This window comes from Ranitomeya variabilis, chromosome 5 (assembly GCF_051348905.1).
Source record: "Ranitomeya variabilis isolate aRanVar5 chromosome 5, aRanVar5.hap1, whole genome shotgun sequence".
In the NCBI taxonomy this organism is placed as follows: Eukaryota; Metazoa; Chordata; class Amphibia; order Anura; family Dendrobatidae; genus Ranitomeya; species Ranitomeya variabilis.
Genome location: NC_135236.1, coordinates 22,547,217 through 22,572,621, shown reverse-complemented (window position 1 = coordinate 22,572,621; position 25,405 = coordinate 22,547,217). Strand labels below are relative to the sequence as shown.

Sequence of the window (25,405 nt, the reverse complement as noted above, 5' to 3'; positions counted from 1 at the left end):
GCTCTTTCAGCACTGTCCACAACTCTTCATCATTCTGCGGTTTGTCACCTATGCAGATTAGCTTCAGCACATCCTGTTGCCGTTTGGCTGAGGTAGTGCTGCAATGCTTCCAGTTTCTGACTGATGTGTTGATTTCAGAGATGAAGGCTGAAGAAGAAGCAGAGGAGGTGCAGGAGGAGCTGTAGACTGTGGGGGCATCCCTGATTGACATAGGGCCTGCAATGCTCGGCGTAGGGAGGATGTGTTACATCCTAAGGTCCTACTGGGTCCTGGCTTCCAATATGTTAACCCATTGTGTTGTCAGTGAGATGTACTGTCCCAGGCCACAAGACCTTGTCCACGTGTCCGGGGTTAGGTTGATTTTCCCAGTAACAGCTTTGTTGAGGGCACGGGTAATTTTGTGGGACACATGCTGGTGTAATGCCGTTATGGGACACATGCTGGTGTAATGCCATTATGGGAGAACGGCACTCGATCCCCAGTCGAGTCCCAAGGTACTCGACTGGGGACCAGGTACCTTGGGACTGCCATTGCCATCAGGTTGCGGAAAGCTTCCGTCTCAACGAGCCTGAAAGGCAACATTTTGAAAACAAGCAGAATAGAAATATTAGAATTTAGGACTGTGGCCTGTGGGGCTTTGTTTGGGTATTTCCACTTTTGTTCCAAGGACTGGGGTATAGACAACTGAAGGCTATGCTGGGACAAGGACGTGGACAGGTTTGCTGATGGTGCTGCTTGACTGTGGGCAACAATAGGTGCAGGGCTAGAGGCATCTTCACTTGCACAGTGGACTGGGGATTAGCTTCTACGCATAAACAGTGGAAGAAACAATGGTGTCACCTCCAGACAGTGTTCTTGGAGCCTGGGGTTTGGCCTACAAAGTTGGGTGCTTTGCTGCCATGTGCCTGATCATGCTGGTGGTGGTCAGGCTGGTAGTAGTAGGTCTTGATACCCCTGCTGATGCTGGCATGGCAGGTGCTGCAAATGGCCTGTTTGTGGTTATTGGCAGAATCTTTAAAAAATATCCAGACTCAGGAAGATCTAACAGTTGGAATGGCAACTTCCCTCATGTTGGTGCTATGGGAAATGGATGCATGCCTTCTGTTGGTGGCCACTACACTGCTTCTTCCTGCCTCCTTCCCCATGTGTGCTGCTGTCCTCTCTCTCCATATCCTCCTGCCAGGTTTGGTCAGTCACTATGTCACCCACCATCTCGTCTTCCACATCCGAGCAGGGCCTCCTCCTGACTTTCTGGCAATTGTATCTTATCATCGTCCACCTTTTGTGACACTTTCTCACCATCGCCTTCATGTGATACATATGCCTGCAAAGCTACAAGATATCCACCACTGATACACCAGGACTCAGCCTGACATAGACAGTATAAATTTTTTTTGGGGGTTTGGTGAATTGTAGAAAAAAAATTGAACATGGCTAGCACACAGAGCTATGCTACGTATGCCTGCTGAAATACGATTTTTCCACCACCGATACACCAGGACTCAGCCTGACATAGACTGTATAAATTTTTTTTTGGTTTTTGGTGAATTGTAGAACAAAAAAAAAAAAACAAATTAACAAGGCTAGCACACAGAACTGTGCTACGTATGCCTGCGAAAATACGATTTTTAATACGCAGATACACCAGGACTCAGCCTGACATAGACTGTATAAATTGTTTTTGGTGAAGCTTAGAAATAAAATTGAACAAGGCTAGCACACAGAACTATGATACGTATGCCTGCAAAGCTACAAATTTTCCACCACCAAAACACCAGGACTCAGCCTGACATAGACTATATAAACATTTTTTGTTTTTTTTTAGTGAATTGTAGAACAAAAAGAAAAACAAATGAACAAGACTAGCACACAGAACTATGATACGTATGCCTGCACAGCTACAATTTTTGGACCACCAGCCGTCTGCCTCAGATAATAGACTAATCTAAATGTGGCTTTGATTTTGGGGGGCATAACTAAATTGTGTCAACAAGTTGGCTATGACACAAAAACAAAAAAAAAGATTCTTGGGTGCACTCACATCTGATTTCTGGGACAAAAAAATTGTAGATTTGCACATTCTTAGATTTCAATAACCTGGCTGTAGTAGGCAGCGTGAACAAGCAAATAAATGTTAAAATAAGGGGGCTATGGATTGCTTTAGAATAAAAGGAGCAGGTATCAGGTGAGGAAAAAACAAAAAAGCCACAGAAAACTGCAGCTAGATATGCAGTATATTAAATAAGCAGCAGCAGACAGTAATGGAGCTTTTGGAGGGATGCACTGGCAGCTATGTACGCACATACAGTGCCTGCAGGCCTTGCACTGATGTGAAAGTGTGTACATAAATTCCCCTGCCTACCTAGTGCTGCAATCTCAGGACCCCCAAATTAGCCATCAAAAGGACTGTTGGTTTCTCAGAAGTTGTGGACTAAACAGTTGCAGACCTACACTAACTATTAAAGCCACTATTCTGACCCTATCTCAGCAGCAGCGAGCAGGGCGGCGCCAGGTCTCTTATACTCGTGATGATGCTGTGAGGCCAAGCCAATCACTGCACGACCACAACAAAGATGGCTGCGGCATTTCATGGCCTGGCAGACAATCCCCACAGTGTGATTGGGTCTCTAAAGTCCGCCAAAAATGCTGGGTTGAGACCCGAGTTCCCACCAAGTAATCCCGGAAATGCTCTGTGCTTGCCGAGTATGACGAGTACCGTGATACTTGGGCGAGAAACGAGTAGTGGTAAGCGCATTCGCTCATCACTAGTGGTGAGTTGTTCTGCAAGTGAAGCCTTTAAACAGAGGCTGAACAGACATTTGTATGGGATTGTTTAGTGAATCCTGCATTGTGCAGGGGATTTGACAGTATGTCCAACTCTAACATTGTATGATTTTATGTTCTAAATGTATGTTTATGAAAAGCTTTCTTAAAGTCCTTGTTCCTCAAAGTGTATATAATGGGATTAAGCAGTGGGGTCAGTACAGTATAAATTAGAGATAAGACCTTGCTCAGGGTCCGAGTTTGTCCATTTGATGGAAACATATAAACAATAATTAGTGTACCATAAAGCATGGAAACCACAGTAAGGTGGGAACTGCAGGTGGAGAAGGCTTTATGTCTACCGGTGTTGGATGGGATCTTCATAATGGTGACAGTAATATACACATAGGACATCCCAATTATTAGAAAAGGGCAAAATACATTTAAAACACCAATTATAAGAATCTGTATATGAATTATAGATGTATCAGAGCAGGAGAGCTGTAAAATAGGTTCTAAATCACAGTAGAAATGGTCAATAACGTGTGGTCCACAATAACACAGATCATACATAGAGATCATATACAACAACATCACTGTAAGACCCACCAACCAAATGATAACTACAGATAGCACACAAAACATGTGATTCATGATGGCGTTATACCGGAGAGGGTTACAAATAGCCAGATAACGGTCATAAGACATCAGTGACAGAAGAAGACATTCTGAGGACTCCGACATAACAAGGAAAGAAAATTGGAAGATGCAACCGATGAGAGTCACCGAGCTTCCCCCATACAGTACAGTAAGAAGAAGGGTGGGCACAATGTCTGTGGTCAGCAGGATGTCACACAAGGAGAGCTGAGCAATGAAGAAGTACATAGGGGACTGTAGGGTTTTACTTAGCAGAAATAAAGCAATGATCAGACAATTCCCTGAAATTGTTGTACAGTAAATGAGAATCAATAATGAGAAGAGCAGGATTTTGAAATTTTGGAGATCTGAAAATCCAAGCAGATTAACCGAGGTCACATTATTTGTAATTGTCGTCTGGGGAAAGAAAATTAATACATTACTGCATTGGAAGATTTTTAAAAACATTTCCAATAAAAATAATCTTTCTCACCATTTTCTCACATTCCACCAAAAGTCAAGATTAACTTGCAAAATCCATTAAGTCTTTTACTAGCATTGTGACTTAGGTCTTTACATTTTCTTTTTAGGATATATACACATTTTATGTCAGAAAAAAAAATGTGGATCAAAATAAGGACAAGAAAATATTAATGTAAGCTAAAATAAGTAAAACCTTTATCTTATCAATTAAGGCAAAGCAAAAATTAAACTTAACTTCTATCTATCAGTGATGTACAAACTTGACTCACATGAGCTGCTGCTAAGTTGTCCATCTGTGCATTCATTTGATATATTTATTTAATTTTAGAATATTAGAATCAGTTGTTAAGAAATATATAAAAAAAATGTACATAATTCATAAACATTAATATGACACGATACGTGGGTATTACAGTCATTTTCAGAGTATCCAGTATTCCAGTGATTATCTAGCTACATTTATAGAGCATCTTATACTGGCTCAGTCCAGAGGGATCCACAACTGTTTTCTGAGCTTCAATATAATTATTTTCTATTGAGACCTAATTTAGCTGGATTTCATTTTTAATATCTATATCACATTTTATAATTATTACAAAATAATTTTTGCATCAATCATATAAGTGCATTGTAAACAACTGAAAATTAAAAGCAGTACTTCTATTAAAATAATATATTTTGGGCTAAACTGAAGAAAAAAAAAATATATATACACTCACTGGCCACTTTATTAGGCACACCTGTCCAACTTCTTGTTAACACTTAATTTCTAATCAGCCAATCACATGGCGGCAACTCAGTGCATTTAGGCATGTAGACATGGTCAAGACAATCTCCTGCAGTTCAAACCGAGCATCAGTATGGGGAAGAAAGGTGATTTGAGTGCCTTTGAACGTGGCATGGTTGTTGGTGCCAGAAGGGCTGGTCTGAGTATTTCAGAAACTGCTGATCTACTGGGATTTTCACGCACAACCATCTCTAGGGTTTACAGAGAATGGTCCGAAAAAGAAAAAAAATCCAGTGAGCGGCAGTTCTGTGGGCGGAAATGCCTTGTTGATGCCAGAGGTCAGAGGAGAATGGGCAGACTGGTTCGAGCTGATAGAAAGGCAACAGTGACTCAAATTGCCACCCGTTACAACCAAGGTAGGCCTAAGAGCATCTCTGAACGCACAGTGCGTCGAACTTTGAGGCAGATGGGCTACAGCAGCAGAAGACCACACCGGGTACCACTCCTTTCAGCTAAGAACAGGAAACTGAGGCTACAATTTGCACAAGCTCATCGAAATTGGACAGTAGAAGATTGGAAAAACGTTGCTTGGTCTGATGAGTCTCGATTTCTGCTGCGACATTCGGATGGTAGGGTCAGAATTTGGCATAAACAACATGAAATCTTTGGGATGTGGTGGAACGGGAGATTCGCATCAGGGATGTGCAGCCGACAAATCTGCGGCAACTGTGTGATGCCATCATGTCAATATGGACCAAAATCTCTGAGGAATGCTTCCAGCACCTTGTTGAATCTATGCCACGAAGAATTGAGGCAGTTCTGAAGGCAAAAGGGGTCCAACCCGTTACTAGCATGGTGTACCTAATAAAGTGGCCAGTGAGTGTATATATATATATATATATATATATATATATATATATATATATATATATAAATAAATTAATGTATATAAATGAATGGCTCAATGATATTGAGGTCAGGAGACTGAAAAGGCCCTCCGGAACCCTCACTTTGTTCTGCTGTAGCCAATGACAGGTCAACTTGGCCTTGTGTTTTGAATAGTTGTCATGTTGGCACATCCAATTATGTCCCATGCGCAGCTTCTGAGCTGATGATTGAAAATGCCACAAAGTATCTCACCTACAATATGCAAAACAGCACAGAGAAAGTCTCAAAACTTCTGGAGCAAAGTAATTTGGAGTGAGGAGAACAAAATTGAACTTTTTGGCCACAACCATAAACGTTACATTAGGAGAGAGGTCAACAAAGCCTATGATGAAAGGAACACCATTCCTACTGTAAAGCATGGAGGTGGATCGCTGATGTTTTGGGGATGTGGGAGCTACAAAGGCACAGGAAACTTGGTCAAAGTTGAAGGAAAGATTAATGCAGCATGTTATCAGCAAGTACTGGAGGCAAATTTGCAATCATCAGCATGGAAGCTGGCCATGGGACGAACTTGGACGTTCCAAAATGGCAACGATCCAAAACATAAGTCCAAGTTGACCTGTCATTGGCTACAGCAGAACAAAGTGAAGGTTCTGGTGTAGCCATCTCAGTCTCCTGACCTCAATATCATTTAACCACTTTGGGGAGATTTCAATTGCACAGTTCATGCTGAACAGCCCAGGAATTTACAGGAACTGGAGGCTTTTTGCCAAGAAGAGTGAGCAGCTTTACCATCTGAGAAAATAAAGAACCTTATTCACATCTATCACAAAATACTTCAAACTGTCATTGATGTTAGAGGGGGCAATACACGGTATTAAGAAATGGGGTGTTAGGGTTCGAATTCCCACCGCTGCACAGGGGTAATCTCGAACCATCTCCACTGCAGTCTCCCATTCTCCTCCAGCCAGCCAGCTCAGCAGAGATGTCGGTCCCAGCGTCTGGCTCAAGCTGATACTGTCCGGCTGGTTACTGCTGTCGTTCTAGGCTCAGCCATCATAACCAGTACTGATCAGCGGCAAGTAGGCACTCCTGGGACTAAGTCCTGCTTTTCTTCTTCTGAGCATGCCCAAGGGACATCCTCTCATTGGAGGTCAGGGGTCACATGCTCAGGTCCTGTAGCAGCTCCAATTGGACCACCAGGAAGGTCCCGGAGAGCTTCCGCTATAAAAGGTTCGCCTGGCCGCACAGTATAAACCTAATATCATGTGTGTGTGGATGTATGCTTGATTTGGTAAATGCTACTAATCATACCCCTTCCTAGTGATGCTGAAAGGTCGGGAATGATGGAGCAATCTAGCGCCTGACAGTGCTATCCTGCATTGAGACATGATACTAATGCGTCAACCAGCAGCGGCAGCCAGTGTGGCGCCTTGCGCAATTAGTGCGCTTTCCTTGCCCTAATTGGCGTGGTTAATGGTGCCCACCAGAGTGGCGCTGCACGCACTCAGTGCGGTAAATCATTACTTATATTTTCCCTGGCACCGCAGTCCCGGTGCTGAGCGCGAGTGGTCTACAGGGACTGTAACCCCGCGTCTTGGGGCAGAGTCCTGTGATTCTATACTTGTGTTCTCTCTCTCAGGGCTATTGCAGCCCTGTGACTCAACAGGGTTTGCTTCCTTCATACCGGGTGAAGCTAACCTGTGTGTGTTCGCATTATACCGCCAGTTACTGTCCGCCATTATCGAGCAGCAGGTATCATCTCTGCACAGTGGACCTCGTGCTGCAATCACACCTTATTCCATCTTTATAATTATTTGGTGTGTTCCGCCAGCCCTAACATGGGGTAAGTAAACTTTTGATCAGAGTCATTTGGATGTTTTGGGTTGTCATTTTGTTTTGAAAAGAGAAAACACAGTAGTTTGACAATAAATTGCTTCAGCCAACCACTAACCATGAGTGGAGAAAAAGTTTAGGTGTTATCATTCATGTTCTCTGAAAAAATGCCAAAAAAGCAAAAATTCCAGGGTATGTAAACTTTTGAGCACAACTCTATATAATATTAATTGTATGCGTGTTATAGGATGCCACAAATTGAGCAAAAATATTTGTACACTTACATATTTCACCTAAAGGAAGCTTTTGTGACCTCACATTCCACATCCAAAGTCTTAATATTGCATGGTTTCTACTTACTTTATTGCAGTTGAGGTAGGCACAGGTTTACAATGCACAGGAGTGAAAATAAAAATTATGATTTTTTCTTTTCATGCCCGGGTGCTCTAAATTTTTTGTTGAGGGTTCAAAGTGCTCACCACACATCTAGAAAAGTTCCTTAGGTGGTCTAGTTCCCAAAATGGGGTCACTTGTGGGGGGATTCCACTGTTTAGGCACATCAGGGGATCGCTAAACGGGACATGGAGTCCGATGTCAATTCCAGCCAATTCTGCGTTGAAAAAATCAGACGGTGCTCCTTCCCTTCCGAGCCCTGTAGTGCGCCCAAACAGTGGTTTACCCCACATATGGGGTATCAGCGTACTCAGGACAAATTGGACAACAATTTTCAGGGTCCAATTTCTCCTGTTACCTTTGGAAAAATAAAAAATTGGGGACTAAACGATTATGTTTGTGGAAAAAACATGATTTTTTATTCTCACGCCTGGGCGTTATAAACTTCTGTGAAGTTCGTTGGGCTTCAAAGTGCTCAACACACATCTAGATAAGTTCCTTAAGGGGTCCAATTTCCAAAATAGGATCACTTGTAGGGGGCTTCCACTGTTTAGGCACATCAGGGGCTTGTCAAACAGAACATGGCATCCAATCTCAATTTCGTCAGTTTTAAGTTGAAAAAGTCAAACGGCGCTCCTTCCCTTCCGAGCCCTGCTGTGTGCCCAAATAGTGGTCCACCCACATATGGGGTATCAGCATACTCCGGACAAATTGGACAACAACTTTTAGGGTCCATGTTCTCCTGTTACCCTTGAGAAAATAAAAAAAATAAATGTTAATTTTTTCCTTCCATGTTGCTTCTGCTCCTGTGAAACACCTGAAGGGTTAATAAACTTCTTGAATGTGGTTTTGATCAGATTGAGGGGTGCAGTTTTTAGAATGGTGTCACTTTTGGGTATTTTTTGCCATATAGACCAATAAATATGACTTCCAATGTGAGATGGTCCCACTGCTAGGGTACAAAGCATTCAGGATTATGTGGTTCAGAATCCTATGTTAGAGCCTAGAATACCAATTCCTGATTTGTTTTCTGGAGATAGATCTAAGTTTTTGAATTTCAAAAATAATTGCAAATTGTTTCTTGCTCTGAGACCCCGCTCCTCTGGTGACCCTACTCAGCAAGTTAAAATTATTATTTCTTTGTTACGTGGTGACCCTCAAGATTGGGCATTCTCCCTGGCACCAGGAGATCCTGCATTGCTAAATGTGGATGCGTTTTTTCTGGCACTTGGATTGCTTTATGAGGAACCTAATTTAGTAGACCAGGCAGAAAAAATCTTGCTGGCTCTGTCTCAGGGTCAGGATGAAGCGGAGGTTTACTGCCAGAGGTTTAGGAAGTGGTCTGTGCTCACTCAATGGAATGAGTGTGCCCTGGCAGCGATTTTCAGAAAGGGTCTTTCTGAAGCCCTTAAGGATGTTATGGTGGGGTTCCCCACGCCTGCGGGTCTGAATGAGTCAATGTCTTTGGCCATTCAGATTGATCGGCGTTTGCGGGAGCGCAAACCTGTGCACCATCTGGCGGTGTTTTCTGAGCAGAAGCCTGAGTCTATGCAATGTGACAGGATTCTGACCAGAATTGAATGGCAAAATCACAGACGTCAGAATGGGTTGTGTTTTTACTGTGGTGACTCCACTCATGTTATCTCTGATTGTTCTAAGCGCACTAAAAGGTTCGCTAAGTCTGTCACCATTGGTACTGTACAGCCTAAATTTATTTTGTCTGTTACATTGATTTGCTCTCTGTCATCTTATTCAGTTATGGCTTTTGTGGATTCAGGCGCTGCCCTGAATTTGATGGATTTGGCATTTGCCAGGCGCTGTGGTTTTATCTTGAAGCCTTTGCAATTCCCTATTCCACTAAAGGGAATTGATGCTACGCCATTGGCCAAGAATAAGCCTCAGTACTGGACTCAAGTGACCATGTGCATGACTCCTGCACATCAGGAGGTTATTCGCTTTATGGTGTTACATAACTTGCATGATGTGGTCGTGTTGGGTTTGTCATGGCTGCAGGTTCATAATCCAGTCCTGGACTGGAAAGCAATGTCTGTGTCTAGTTGGGGTTGTCAAGGGGTACATGGCGATGTTCCTTTGGTGTCAATTGCTTCCTCTACTCCTTCTGAAGTCCCTGAATTTTTGTCAGATTACCAAGATGTATTTGATGAGCCCAAATCCAGTGCCCTACCTCCTCATAGGGATTGTGATTGTGCTATAAATTTGATTCCTGGTAGTAAGTTCCCTAAGGGTCGACTTTTTAATTTATCTGTGCCAGAACATGCCGCTATGCGGAGTTATATAAAGGAGTCCTTGGAGAAAGGGCATATTCGCCCGTCCTCGTCACCCTTGGGAGCAGGGTTCTTTTTTGTGGCCAAGAAGGATGGTTCTCTGAGACCCTGTATAGATTATCACCTTCTTAATAAAATCATGGTCAAATTTCAGTACCCTTTGCCTCTGCTGTCCGATCTGTTTGCTCGGATTAAGGGGGCTAGTTGGTTCACCAAGATAGATCTTCGAGGAGCGTATAATCTTGTGCGTATAAAACAGGGCGATGAATGGAAAACAGCATTTAATACGCCTGAAGGCCATTTTGAGTACTTGGTGATGCCATTTGGGCTTTCTCACGCCCCTTCCGTGTTTCAGTCCTTTATGCACGACATCTTCCGAGAGTATCTGGATAGATTCATGATTGTGTACCTGGATGATATTTTTGTCTTTTCTGATGATTGGGAATCTCATGTGAAGCAGGTCAGGATGGTATTTCAGGTCCTGCATGCCAATGCCTTGTTTGTGAAGGGCTCTAAATGTCTCTTCGGAGTCCAGAGGGTTTCCTTTTTGGGCTTTATTTTTTCCCCTTCTACTATCGAGATGGATCCAGTTAAAGTCCAGGCCATCTATGATTGGACTCAGCCTACATCTGTGAAGAGTCTTCAGAAGTTCTTGGGCTTTGCTAATTTTTACCGTCGCTTCATCACTAATTTTTCTAGTGTGGTTAAGGCTTTGACGGATCTGACCAAAAAGGGTGCTGATGTGACGAATTGGTTTTCTGCAGCTGTTGAGGCCTTTCAGGAGCTGAAACGTCGGTTTTCTTCGGCTCCTGTCTTGTGTCAGCTGGATGTTTCTCTCTCTTTTCAGGTCGAGGTTGATGCTTCTGAGATCGGAGCAGGGGCCGTCTTGTCGCAGAGAAGCTCTGATGGCTCTGTGATGAGGCCATGTGCTTTCTTTTCGAGAAAGTTTTCGCCTGCCGAGCGGAATTATGATGTTGGTAATCGGGAGTTGTTGGCAATGAAATGGGCATTTGAGGAGTGGCGACATTGGCTTGAGGGAGCCAAACATCGCGTGGTGGTCTTGACGGATCTCAAGAATTTGATTTATCTCGAGTCTGCCAAGCGGTTAAATCCTAGACAAGCTCGATGGTCGCTGTTTTTCTCCTGTTTCGATTTCGTGGTTTCGTACCTTCCGGGCTCTAAGAATGTGAAGGCTGATGCCCTTTCTAGGAGTTTTGTGCCTGACTCTCCGGGAGTTTCTGAACTGGCTGGTATCCTCAGAGAGGGGGTGATTCTGTCTGCCATCTCTCCTGATTTGCGGCGGGTGCTGCAGGAATTTCAGGTCGATAGACCTGACCGTTGTCCACCGGAGAGACTGTTTGTCCCGGATAGATGGACCAGTAGAGTTATTTCCGAGGTTCATTGTTCGGTGTTGGCGTGTCATCCTGGGATTTTTGGTACCAGAGATTTGGTGGCTAGGTCCTTTTGGTGGCCTTCCTTGTTGCGGGATGTGCGTTCCTTTGTGCAGTCCTGTGGGATTTGTGCTCGGGCTAAGTCTTGCTGTTCTCGTGCCAGTGGATTGCTTTTGCCTTTGCCTGTCCCAAAGAGGCCCTGGACGCATATTTCCATGGATTTTATTTCAGATCTTCCAGTCTCTCAGAGGATGTCTGTCATCTGGGTGGTTTGTGATCGTTTTTCTAAGATGGTCCATTTGGTGCCCTTGCCTAAATTGCCTTCTTCCTCTGATTTGGTTCCGCAGTTTTTTCAGAATGTGGTTCGTGTGCATGGTATTCCAGAGAACATTGTGTCTGACAGAGGGTCCCAGTTTGTGTCCAGATTTTGGCGGTCCTTTTGTGCTAAGATGGGCATTGATTTGTCTTTTTCTTCGGCTTTTCATCCTCAGACGAATGGCCAAACCGAACGAACTAATCAGACCTTAGAAACCTATCTGAGATGTTTTGTTTCTGCTGATCAGGATGATTGGGTGACTTTTTTGCCTTTGGCTGAGTTCGCCCTCAATAATCGGGCTAGTTTGGCTACTTTGGTTTCGCCTTTTTTTTGTAATTCTGGTTTTCATCCTCGTTTTTCCTCAGGGCAGGTTGAGCCTTCAGACTGTCCTGGGGTGGATTCTGTGGTGGATAGGTTGCAGCAGATTTGGGACCACGTAGTGGACAATTTGACGTTGTCACAGGAGAAGGCTCAACGCTTTGCTAACCACCGTCGCTGTGTGGGTCCCCGACTTCGTGTGGGGGATTTGGTTTGGTTGTCTTCTCGTTATGTTCCGATGAAGGTTTCCTCTCCTAAGTTTAAGCCTCGTTTCATCGGCCCTTATAAGATTTTGGAAATCCTCAATCCTGTGTCATTTCGTTTGAACCTCCCGGCATCTTTTGCCATCCATAATGTGTTCCATAGGTCATTGTTGCGGAGGTATGTGGTGCCTGTGGTTCCTTCTGTTGATCCTCCTGCTCTGGTGTTGGTCGAGGGAGAATTGGAGTACGTGGTGGAGAAGATCTTGGATTCTCGTATTTCGAGAAGGAATCTTCAGTACTTAGTTAAATGGAAGGGCTATGGTCAGGAGGATAAATCCTGGGTTGTTGCCTCTGATGTCCATGCTGCCGATTTGGTTCATGCCTTTCATTTGGCTCGTCCTGATCAGCCTGGGGGCTCTTGTGAGGGTTCGGTGACCCATCCTCAAGGGGGGGTACTGTTGTGAATTCCGTTCTCGGGCTCCCTCCTGTGGTCATGAATGGTACTTTGTTGAGTTCTGTTCGTGGGCTCCCTCTGGTGGCTTTGAGTGATACTGCTGGTCGTTAGCTGGGTTTCCAGCTGCCTCGTTTTCTGCTATGCTGGCTGCCTATTTAACTCCACCTAGGTCTTTACTTGTTGCCAGCTGTCGTTGTATTCAGTCTTGGTTCAGATCTCTCTGGGACTTCTCTTGTGACCTGTCTCCTCCTGGAGAAGCTCAGTTCATGCTAGTTCATTTTTGCTCATTGTTTTTGGAAAATGTTTCTCAGTATATGATAAGTTCAGTCCAGCTTGCTTATATGCTATTTCATTGCTAGCTGGAAGCTCTGGGGTGCAGAGTTGCACCCCTCACATCGTGAGTCGGTGTGAGGGTCTTTTTGTATTCTCTGCGTGGATATTTTTGTACCATTTTATACTGACCGCACAGTTCCCTTGCTATCTTCTGACTATTTAGTTATTAGTGGGCCTCATTTGCTAAAACCTGTTTTCATTTCTATGTTTGTATTTTCCTCTTAACTCACCGTTATTATCTGTGGGGGGCTGCCTTTACTTTGGGGAATTTCTCTAAGGCAAGTGAGGCTTTGTTTCTCTCTAGGGGTAGCTAGCTCTCAGGCTGTGAAGAGGCGTCTAGGGAGAGTTAGGTAACGCTCCACGGCTGCCTATAGTGTGTGCGATAGGATCAGGGTTGCGGTCAGTAAAGTTCCCACATCCCCAGAGCTTGTCCTATATTTTGGTTTACCTATCAGGTCGCTTCAGGTGTTCCTAACCACCAGGTCCATAACAGTAAACCACCCTTGGGGTAAAGGGGTTAATGTGAAAAAATGTATATATTTTCATAGCTCCTTCATGTTAGTTGTCATAAGTGCTAGTGTAGCTGGAAACACATCAATCGTTATCATGTTTTCAAAATTTTTCCTTTTCATGTTTTAGTACACTAATAAATGTGATGTTTTATGACTTTTGTGGTTGCTGGATTTTCCAATTTTTTTCACGGTTCACTTAGGCCGACGTCACACTAGCAAGTTTTACAGATGTGTGAGCGCAGAAACTACGTCCGTAAAATACGCATTGCACACGGCCCAATGAATCTCTATGGCCCAGCTCCTATCTGCCGTATATTACGCATTCGTAATATACGGTCTTGTACAGCCGTAGAAAATCGCAGCATGCTGCGTTTGTCACCGTATTGCGCAAAAAAAATCGCCAATGAATGTCTATGGGGGTGAGAAAAATATGGATTACACACGGACCATGCGTGTGACTTGCGAGAAATTCGCACCGGTGTTAGAGAAAAGCCGGTAATTCAATTGCCGGCTTTTCATTTCTCCTTCTTAAACCCGACAGGATATGAGACATGGTTTACATACAGTAAACCATCTCATATCCCTATTTTTTGCATATTCCACACTACTAATGTTAGTAGTGAGTATGTGCAAAATTTGGGCGCTGTAGCTTGTAAAATAAAGGGTTAAATGGTGGAAAAAATTGGCATGGGCTCCCGCGCAATTTTCTCCGCCAGAGTGGTAAAGCCAGTGACTGAGGGCAGATATTAATAGCCTAGACAGGGTCCGTAGTTATTGGCCCCCCCGGCTACCTTGAGTTGCGGTGATGCGCCCTCTGCTGGATGTCCTCATATGAACTCACGCGTGGGAACTTTTCCCAGGCTCCAGTTCATGAGGACATCCAGCAGAGGGCGCATCACCGTAACTCAAGGTAACTACAGGTCACCCTGCTTTCCATTCATTCCCTGGGGTTTTTACAGGCACGAGCACTGCTTTAGCAGAGCTCCTGGCTGTAAAATGATTTAACCCCTTCAGATGGATTTACTTCGTGGGACTTAACCTGAGCGACGGAAGGTATGAGATATTGTTGTTTTTTTATTTTTCCTTTGTTACAGAATGAGGGTCTTCAGGTGGATTACCAGTATAATAAAATATTACAACAACCTGTGTCTTTATTTCATTAAAATACTTTTAAATAATGTCTGTGTGTGTTTTATTAACCATTTCATACTATTGTATTAATAATGGATAGGTGTCATAATTGACGCCTCTCCATTATTAATCTGGCTTAATGTCACCTTACAATAGCAAGGTGACATTAAAGAAGTTGTCCACTACTATAACCTTTTTTTTTTTTTTCATAAATCTTGCTATTATGGGCCACTGAAAACATCTACTGTGTCTATTTTAGCAATATTACCTTTTATCATGCTGTAGCAGCACATTTTAGTGCTGGATTCAGCTCTCATGGGGTTAATCGACAACTTCCTTTCTCCTGAGTCATTGTGCTCTAATACTACAAGTTCCATGATGCATTGCACTGCTACTAAGCCTGAACCTAGCACACCCTCTCCAAAACACACCCAAACCCCTCCCTCCTCTATCTTCAAACAGATTTGTGATGTCATTTCTGTCCAACCTCCTCTTTTACATTTGTCCAACCCACACTCCACTACACACAGATAGATAGATGATAGATAGATAGATAGATATGGGATAGATAGATAGATAGATAGATAGATAGATAGATAGATAGATAGATACAGATATATCTATATATCTATGTCTATTTCCATAGATATGTCCATATCCATGTTTCTAAACCCCTTCACCCCCTGGAGCATTTTTGGTTTCCTTTATCGCTCCCCTTTTATCGCTCCCCTTTATTGCTCCACGTTTTAGCGTGCGTTTTGTTGCGTTTTTGTTTGCGTTGTGCGTTGCGTCTCCGACGCTGCGGCGCACAACGCAAATGTGAACGTAGCCTTAGATGCGCCAATTCCGGCACTGAGGCTGGTTTCACACTTGCGTTTTTGGACGCTGCGTTTTAGCGCTAAAAAACGCATGCTTTTTTTTCCTATACTTAACATTAAAAACGCATGCGGTTTTTTGCATGCGTTTTGACGCGTTTTCGGCAACGCATGCGTTTTTGAACACGCACGTTTGTTTGCATTAAAAACGCATGCGTTTTTATAGAAAAAAAACCCAGAAAAAACACTGAAAAACCACCCACCACCATCAGGGTGATAAAGGGATCCAAACCCTAACCCTACCACTAACCTCACCCCTAACCGTTTAATGAACATTTTATGACATAGCGCCACGATATTTCAGTGCCACGTATGTAAGTGCCACGTATGTAAGTGCCACGTATGTAAGTGCCACGTATGTAAGTGCCACGTGCCACGTATTTCAGTGCCACATATTTCTGTCACGTTTAGGGTTAGGGTTAGGGTTAGGCCCTAACCCTACCCCTAGCTATTTCTATTTATAGTGGGTTTTCTTGTGGATTTTGATGCTGTCACACACTTCTCAGCATGCGTTTTAAAAACGCAAACGCATGTAAACACGGCAAAATGCCGCGTTTTTTTCCTACATGCAAAAACGCATGCGTCTAAAAAACGCAGCGTTTTACCACGTTTACATGCGTTTTTTCACACATGCGGTTTTTAAAAAAACGCATGCAGATAAAAACGCAAGTGTGAAACCAGCCTAAGCCCCTCTCTTCCCACTCCCGTGTAGCGGTGGGATATGGGGTAATAAGGGGTTAATGTCACCTTGCTATTGTAAGGTGACATTAAGCCGGGTTAATAACGGAGAGGCGTCAATAAGACCCTATCCATTATTAATCCAATATCAATAAAGGGTTAATAAAACACACACGCATTAGGAAAAAGTATTTTAATATTCTTCATTTCACCATAATTACCATACTTCAGCCCCTGCAAAAACGTAAAATAATAAACCGTATACTACCTGTCCGCCGTAGTCCAATTAATAACGAGTGTCCCACAACGACCTCCCCTATAGAACAGTGACATCGGGTGATGTCACTGCTCTATTGGACCCTCAGTGACACACTGACATGAGACAATGGCTCCTGCAGTGCATCACTGAGGTTACTATAGTTCACTGGTCTCACTTTATGGCAAAAAGCTGCATGGGAACTTTCTCATACAGCATGCCATAAAGTGAGACTAGGGACTATTTTCTCACAGGGGCGTAGGAATACATTGTGGGGAATACATTGTGGAAGGATACCTTCCTCCCCTCATTGTGTTCCTGGAGCCCCTGGAGAGTGGTTGCATCACCTGATGCTCCTGCTCTCTACGGGAGATCGTCGTGGGACACTCGTTTTAATTGGATTTCTGCGGATCAGGGAGTATATTGTTTGTTTATTATTTTAATATTTTTTATGACACTGGCTTCGGGGATCAAAGTGACAAGTGATGGTGAGTATGTAATCTATGTTACATGTACTGTATGTCTATATTTTTTTTAATGTCTGTACTGTATGTATGTACTGTATGTATGTATGTACTGTATGCAGCATTTCACATGTTGTCGCATGGCGCATGTCGTTGCATGGCGCATGTCATCGCATGGTGCATGTCGCATGTCGTCGCATGCTGCATGTCGCATGCCGTTGCATGGTGCATGTAGTTGCATGGTGCATGTCGTCGCATGGTGCATGTCGTTGCATAGCGCATGTCGTCACATGGTGCATGACATCGCATGGTGCATGTAGTTGCATGGCGCATGTCGTCGCATGGTGCATGTCATCGCATGGTGCATGTAGTTGCATGGTGCATGTCGCCGCATGCTACATGTCATTGCATGGTACATGTCGCATGATGCCGCATGGTGAGTGTCGTTGCATGGTGCATGTCGCCGAATGGTGCATGTAGTTGCATGGCGCATGTCATCGCATGCTGCAAGCATCGCATGTCGCATGTTGTTGCATGCTGCATGTCGAATGTCGCCGCATGGTGCATGTAGTTGTATGGCGCATGTCGTCGCATGGTGCATGTCGCATGTCATTGCATGGTGCATGTAGTTGCATGGTACAAGTCGCATGACGCAACATGGTGAGTGTCGTTGCATGGTGCATGTCACCGCATGGCACATGTCGTCGCATGCTGCATGTCTTGCATGTAGTTGCATGGCGCATGTCGTCGCATGCTGCATGCCTCGCATGTCGCATGTTGTCGCATGCTGCATGTCGCATGTCGCCGCATGGTGCATGTAGTTGTATGGCGCATGTCGTCGCATGGTGCATTTCGCATGTCATCGCATGGTGCATGTAGTTGCATGGTACAAGTCGCATGCCGCCGCATGGTGAGTGTCGTTGCATGGTGCATGTCGCCGCATGGCGCATGTCGTCGCATGCTGCATATCTTGCATGTCGTTGCATGGCGCATGTCGTCGCATGCTGCATGTCGCCGTATGGCGCATGACGCATGCCGTAGCATGGCGCATGTCGCCGCATGGTGAGTGTCGTCGCATGGCGCATGTCGTCGCATGGTGTGTGTTGTATGTATGTATGTATGTATGTATTGTATATGTATATGTGTATTTTTTTTTTTATTATTACATTCAACACATTAGCCGGATGATGGGACTACTACTGTCCCATCATTGGCTAATGTGTCACTCACTGCCACTGTAGCAGGCAGAGCCCGATGGGACTTGTTGTCCCATCGGACGATGCCTGCATACAGAGACACACACACACACCCGAGCACATACCGGTATGCACAGCGCCGGCGCCCGGGACCGCACAGCACCGGCGACCGCACAGCGCCGGCACCCGCGACCGCACAGCGCCGACACCCGCGACCGCACAGCGCCGGCGCCCGGGACCGCACAGCGCCGGCGCCCAGAACCGCACGTCGCCCGGGACCGCTCGGCACCTGCGACCGCACAGCGCCGGCACCCGCGACTGCACAGTGCCGGGGACACACAGCACCAGCGCCCGCCCGCACATCCCTGCCTAGCCCCGCCCGCCCCCAGCACAGCCCCGCAGGCAGCCTCAGCCCCGCCCACAGCCCAGTCACTCTTTATGAGTGACTGCTGTCTGTGGAGCCTGGGGACACGCCTGCTACTGACGTCACGTCAATTTCCAGAGTCTGGAAATTGACGTGACGTCGGCGGAAATGAGCGGCGGCTGAAGCCTGGGGGTCACGTGACCCGGACTCAGGCACCAGCATAGCGCCGCTCACAGGCGAAAACGACTAAAGAAGGTAATTACACAAATCATCAGGGGCCCTGGGGGGATACATAGGGGGGTTAATTGAAAGTAGTGGACAACCCCTTTAAACCTTCATTACCCCATATCCCACCACTACACGGGAGTGGGAAGAGAGTGGCCAAGTGCCAAAATAGGCGCATCTTCCAGATGTCCCTTTTCTGGGGTGGCTGGGGGCAGATGTTTGTAGCCAGGGGGGACAATAACCATGGACCCTCTCTAGGCTATTAATATCTGCCCTCAGTGACTGGCTTTACCACTCTGGCGGAGAAAATTGCGCGGGAGCCTACGCCAATTTTTTCCGCCATTTAACCCTTTATTTTACAAGCTACAGTGCCCAAATTTTGCACATACACACTGTTAGGGCTATTGGAACGCACCAAATTATAAGAGAGATGGTATAAGGTGCGTTCGCAGCCCGGGGTCCACTGTGCAGAGATGGAACCTGCTGCTGAGTAACGACGGACTATATGGCAGTACAATGTGGATACACACACGGGTTAACTTCACCCTGTGTGAAGGAAGCAAACCCTGTTGCGTCACAGGGCCGTGGTACCGCACCAAGAGCGCAAGCAAGGATTCTCAGGGCTCTATCCCAAGGCACTGGATTAGAGTACTTACAGACCACTTGCGCTCGACACCACAACTGGGGTGTCAAAGTAACAGAAACTTAAAGCACAAGAGTGCGTGCTGTGCTGCTTTGGCGGACGCCACTAACCACCCAGACTTGGGATAGGAAAGTGCTCTATAAGCGCACGGCGCCGCACTAGCGGCTACAGCAGTAGACGCCGTATCGAGTGTCTTTATGTTGACAGCTAGTCGGGCGCTACACAGCAAGCATCCACCTTTCGCGAGCAGTCATACACAAGGGAGGGGATATTAAAGAATGACTTGGATGCATCAACACACACACGTATACAAATGTACACTAGCACATGGCCGTGCGGTCATGCGAAGCTTATATAGCTGCAGCACGTACAGGACCTTCCAAAAAGGACCAATGGAAAGCTGCCACAGAAGTTCAGCACCTTCAGGACCTTCCTGGAGGACCAATTGGATCAGCTGCAGTATCTGAGCATGTGACCGTCGATCTCCAATGGGAGATCTTGCCCTGGGCATGCTCAGAAGGGAAAAAGCAGGACTTAGTCCCAAAAGCGTCTGATCGCCGCTGCCCAGCATTGGCTTTAATGGCAGAAGCTGGAAAAGCAGCAGTAACCCTATGCACAGAGTGAGACTGAGCAAGACACCTGGACCGACGTCTCTGCTGAGCAGACTCCACTGTGGCTGGAGAAGAATGGGAGACCGCAGTAGAGATGGCTCAAGATTCCTCCTGTGCAGAGGCAGGAACTCAACACCTAACACACACTACTAACATTAGTAGTGTGGAGTATGCAAAAAAAAGAAAAAGAAAAGGGATATGAGATGGTTTACTGTATGTAAACAATCTCTCATATCATGCCGGGTTTGGGAAGGAGAAAGAAAAAGCCGGCAATTGAATTACTGGCTTTTCTCATATTTCGCGCTGAATTAAATATAAATACAGTATATATATATATGTGTCTCAATGACATATATATATATACGTTTTAACGAACATTTGAGCACATAAATCCATTAGATGTCGGTTTTGCAAGCCTGCGAGAAAATATCGCAGTACAGATTACATACGGAGGATGCCATGCGCAAAATACGCTGCCACACCCTACATACGGATCACTATTTTTGGAACATTTCTGCGTATTACGGCCTTAAAATACAGACCGTATTTTCATACGTTGAGTGTGACGCCGGCCTTACTCAGGAAAACACCGAGAATTCTTAGTGCAGCACACCCTTATCTTAGGAATTTCTCAACCCGGTGATCAGATGTTTGCTCCATTGTGTTTTTCTACACTTTCTAATGTACTCACAAAGAGGGTGAGAAAGGTCCAATGGCTGGGTGCGCTAAAGGACATAAATTTCAAAGAAGGATAATAGCTTTTTCTAAATGAAATTCTCACTGGTCAATCAGAAACAGTCACAAAAATAATGAAGAATTGGAAGCAATTAACCCCTTCAAGACACAGCCCTTTTTCGTTTTTGTGTTTTTGTTTTTTGCTCCCCTCCTTCCCAGAGCCATAACTTTTTTATTTTTCCATCAAAATGGCCATGTGAGGGCTTATTTTTTGTGCGACGAGTTGTACTTTGGAAAAACACCATTGGTTTTACCATGACTTGTACTAGAAAATGGGAAAAACATTCCAAGTGTTGTGAAATTGCAAAAAAAAGTGCAATCCTACATTTTTTTGTTTTGCTGTTTTGCTAAGTTCAATAAATGCTAAAACTGACCAGCCAATGTGATTCTCCACGTTATTACGAGTTCATAGACACCAAACATGTCTAGGTTATTTTTTATCTAAGTGGTGAAAAAAAATTCCAAACTTTGCTTAAAAAAAATTGTGCCATTTTCCGATATGCGTAGCATTTCCATTTTTTGGGATCTTGGTCAAGTGAGGGCTTATTTTTTGCGTGCTGAGCTAATGTTTTTAATGATATCACTTTTGTGCAGATATGTTTTTTTGATTGCCCATTATTGTATTTTAATGCAATGTCGCTACGACCAAAAAAAACCTAATTCTGGCATTTTTTATTTTTTTCTTGCTATGCCGTTTAGCAATCAGGTTAATTATATTTTTTTATTGAAAGATTGAGTGATTCTGAACACAGCGATACCAAATATGTGTATGTTTGATTTTTTTTTTTGTTTTAATGGGGCGAAAGGGGGGTGGTTTAGCCTCCATGGGAGGCTAGAAGCTGGCATAGCCTGATCAGCTCTGCTACATAGGAGCAATCTTCAGATCCCCCCTTTGTAGTAGAATTACAGGCTTGCTATGAGCGCCGACCACAGGGTGGCGCTCACAGCAAGCCGGCATCAACAGCCATAGAGGTTTCAAGGAGACCTCAGGTTGTCATGCCGATGCATTGCTGACCCCAAATCACATGACGGGGGTCGGCGATGCACGCATGTATGGCCCAATGGCCGGAAACGATAGTTAAATGCCGCTGTCAGCGTTTGACAGGGGTATTTAACTAGTTAATAGCAGCGGGTGGATTGCGATTCCACCTGCCACTATTGAGTGCACACATCAGCTGTACAAAACAGCTGACATGTCGTGACTTTGATGTAGGCTCACCACAGGAGCCCACATCAAAGGGGGAGACACGACATGTGCGGTACTAGTACGGCGCATGTCGTGAAGGGGTTAAGGAAACCAGGATAGATGAATACAGAACTTAAACACTTGTTGAAAAGTAAAAAAAAGAAATGTACATCGAATAGAAAGAGGGGGGATGTCTGAAGAAGGATATCACACTGTATGCAGAGAATGCAGGACAAGTGTTAGAAGAGCTAAAGTCAGTAATGCATTGAGGCTTGCAAGGAAGACCAAAAGCAATAAAAAAGATTTTTGGGGGTATGTCAAAAGCAATAGAAAAGTCAAAGATGCTATAGAATTTTTCCAGGATGAAAAGAGTGAATTTGATAAAAATAGTTTTGAGAAGTTCAAAATGTTAAATTACTATTTTGCATCTGTGTTCTCTAGGAAAGCAAATGTAACAAACTGATTTCTACTGTTCTATTGAAGGAATTAAAGAATCTACACTATCTATAAACAGAGAGATGGTGAGGGAACACTTAAGAAATTTAAATTAATTTAAATCTCCTGATCCAGATGAATTACATCCTAGGATGCTGAAAGAGTTAGCAGAGGAAATTGCACAACACTAGCCAAAATCTTTGAAAAATCCTGGGAAACAGGAGAAGTCCCAGAAGATTGGAGAAGGGCAAATGTTGTGTCTATCTTCAAAAAAGGAAAATGACATTACAAGCCAGTGAGTTTTTATACCAGGCCAGACTAATCTTATTTCCTTCTATGATGGAATCACTGACTGGGTGAATAAGGGAAATGCAGTGCATACAGTATATCTGAAGTATTATTATTATTATTATTATTATTATTATTATTAATAATATTATTATTATTTATTACAGCAAATTATTTGATAAAGTATTTCATACTATCCATATGGAAAAAATAACCAAGTGTGGGTTTGACGATCTACAGTTAGGTGGATTTATGAATGGCTCAGTGATCGTACACAAAGATTGGTAATATATGGTTGCACATCCAATTGGAAGAGTGCTTCAAGTGGGTACCACAAAGCTCTGTCCTGGCCCCAGTGTTGTTCAACATTTTTATAAATGATCTAGGGAACTGAAAGAAAACTAATCAAATTTACAAATGATGCAAAGCTAGGAGGGATAGCTAATACTAGAGAAGACAGAAAGAATTCAGAAGAATTTAGATTAGCTTGAACAATTAGCAGCAACTAATAGAATGGTATTTAACAGGGAGAAATGGAAGATTCTACATTTGGGAAAAAATACATCTACAGAATGGGAATGATAGATCTCAGCAAGAAAATGTGTAAAAAAGACCTGGGTATACTAATAGACCACAGTCTGCATATGAGTCAACAGTGTGATGCAGCAGCAAAAAAGGCAAACACATTTCTAGGATTTATTAAGAGAAGCACAGAGTGTAGATGCCATCAAATAATTAGCCCCCTCTGCTCCTCCTTGGTCAGACCTCATCTGGAATACTGTGTTCAATTCTGGCAGCCACATTTTAAAAAAGATAAACTGGTAGTTCAGTGAAGAGCTACCAGGATGGTGAGCGGACTGCAAACTATGTCCTACTAGGAACAGCTAAATGGAATGTTTAACTTGCAAAAAAGAAGACCAAGAGGGGATTTGACAGGTGTTTACAAATATCTAAAGGGATGTCACAGTGTAGAGGGATCATCATTTTTCTCATCTGCACATGGAAACATGAGAAGCAATGGAAGTAAACTGAAAGGGAGAAGATACAGATTAGATATTAGAAAAACATTTTGACAATGAGGATAATCAATGAGTGGAACAGGCGGCCACAAGATGTCATGCGTTCTCCTTCAATCGAAGTCTTAAAACATACTGTAGCCTGGACAGACATTTGTCAGAGATGGGTTAGTGAATCCTGCATTGTGCAGGGCATTAGACACGATGTCCAACTCTAACATTGTATGATTCAATTATTCTATGTTTGCGTTTATGAAAAGTTTTTTTAAAGTCCTTGTTCCTCAGAGTGTATATAATAGGATTAAGCAGTGGGGTCAGGACAGTATAAAACAGAGATAAGACTTTGCCCATGGTCCGGGTTTCTCCATTTGTTGGAAACATGTAAACAATAATTAGTGTCCCATAAAGCATTGATACCACAATGAGGTGGGAACTGCAGGTGGAGAAGGCTTTATGTCTACCGGTGTTGGATGGGATCTTCAGAATGGTGGTGGCAATATACATATAAGACATTCCAATTAATAGAAAAGGGCAAAATACATTTAAAACACCAATGATAGGAATCTGTATATGGATTATGGATATGTCCGAGCAGGAGAGCTCTAAAATAGGTTCTAAATCACAGTAGAAGTGGTCAATAACGTGTGGTCCACAGAAATACAGATCATATATAGAGATCATATACAACAACATCACTGTAAGACCAACTAACCAAATGATAACTACAGAGAGCACACAAAACATGTGACTCATGATGGCGTTATACCGGAGAGGGTTACAAATAGCCAGATAACGGTCATAGGACATCACCGATAGAAGAAGACATTCTGAGGACTCCGACATAACAAAGAAAGAAAACTGGAAGATGCAACTGATGAGAGTCACCGAGCTTCCCCCATACAGTACAGTGAGAAGAAGGGTGGGCACAATGTCTGTGGTCAGCAGGATGTCACACAAGGAGAGCTGAGCAATGAAGAAGTACATGGGGGACTGGAGGGTTTTACTCAGTAGAAATAAAGCAATGATCAGAAAGTTTCCTGAAATAGTTGCACAGTAAATGAGGACCAGTAATGAGAAAAGCGGGATTTTGAAATTTTGGAGATCTGAAAATCCAAGCAGATTAACCAAGGTGACATTATTTCTAATTGCCATCTGGGGAAAACAAAATGAATACATTACTGCATTGGAAGATTTTTGCTAACATTTCCAATAATAATATTAATAATAATGTTCATCTTTCTCGCCATTTTCTCACATTCCATACAGCAGTCAAGACTATACTTGCAAAATCCATTCAATCTTTTACTAGGATTGTGACTTTGGTCTTTACATTTTCCTTTTAGGTTATATGCATATTTTACATATGCCAGAAAAAAAATAGTAGATCAAAATAAGGATAAGAAATTATCAATGTACTGTATTGTAAAATAAGTAAAACCTTCTTTTTACCAAACAAAAGGAAAACAAAGAAACAAAAACTTAACTGTTATCTATCAGTAATGTAAAAATCAGCCTCACATGAGCTGCTGCTAAGTCGTCCATCTGTGCATCCATCTGATGTAATATTTTTTTAGTCTTAGAATATTAGAATAATTTGTTAATAAATATGTAAATAAGATATTTAAATAATTCATAAACATTAGTATGACAGGATACGTGGGTATAACAGTCATTTTTAGTGTATCCAGTAATCCAGTCTTTATCCAGCTACATTTATAGAGCATCTTATACCGGCTCAGTCCAGTGGGATCCACAACTGTCCTC

The 25,405-nt window shown here is 43.6% G+C and overlaps 2 protein-coding genes across 2 annotated transcripts; both read right to left on the bottom strand.

Moving 5' to 3' along the window:
• Positions 1 to 2,895: 2,895 nt before the first annotated feature.
• On the bottom strand, positions 2,896 to 6,225 carry LOC143774720 (olfactory receptor 10C1-like). Its single transcript, XM_077262485.1, has 2 exons — positions 6,178 to 6,225; positions 2,896 to 3,816 (listed from the first exon to the last, which is right to left on the bottom strand). The coding sequence occupies exons 1-2, from the start codon at positions 6,223 to 6,225 to the stop codon at positions 2,896 to 2,898; spliced, it is 969 nt and encodes a 322-aa protein (XP_077118600.1).
• Positions 6,226 to 23,836: 17,611 nt separating this feature from the next.
• LOC143774719 (olfactory receptor 10AG1-like) lies at positions 23,837 to 24,793 on the bottom strand. Its single transcript, XM_077262484.1, has one exon. It carries the CDS (start codon positions 24,791 to 24,793, stop codon positions 23,837 to 23,839), a length of 957 nt encoding a protein of 318 aa, XP_077118599.1.
• Between the last annotated feature and the right edge of the window lie 612 nt (positions 24,794 to 25,405).

Bases quoted from the DNA above. Each gene is read 5' to 3' on its own strand.
- LOC143774719 (XM_077262484.1), bottom strand. From the start codon at position 24,793: ATGGCAATTAGAAATAATGTCACCTTGGTTAATCTGCTTGGATTTTCA.
- LOC143774720 (XM_077262485.1), bottom strand. From the start codon at position 6,225: ATGAACTGTGCAATTGAAATCTCCCCAAAGTGGTTAAATGATATTGAG. The intron at 3,817-6,177 runs GTCAGGAGACTG...TTCTTTCCCCAG, and splicing joins AGTGGTTAAATGATATTGAG to ACGACAATTACAAATAATGT.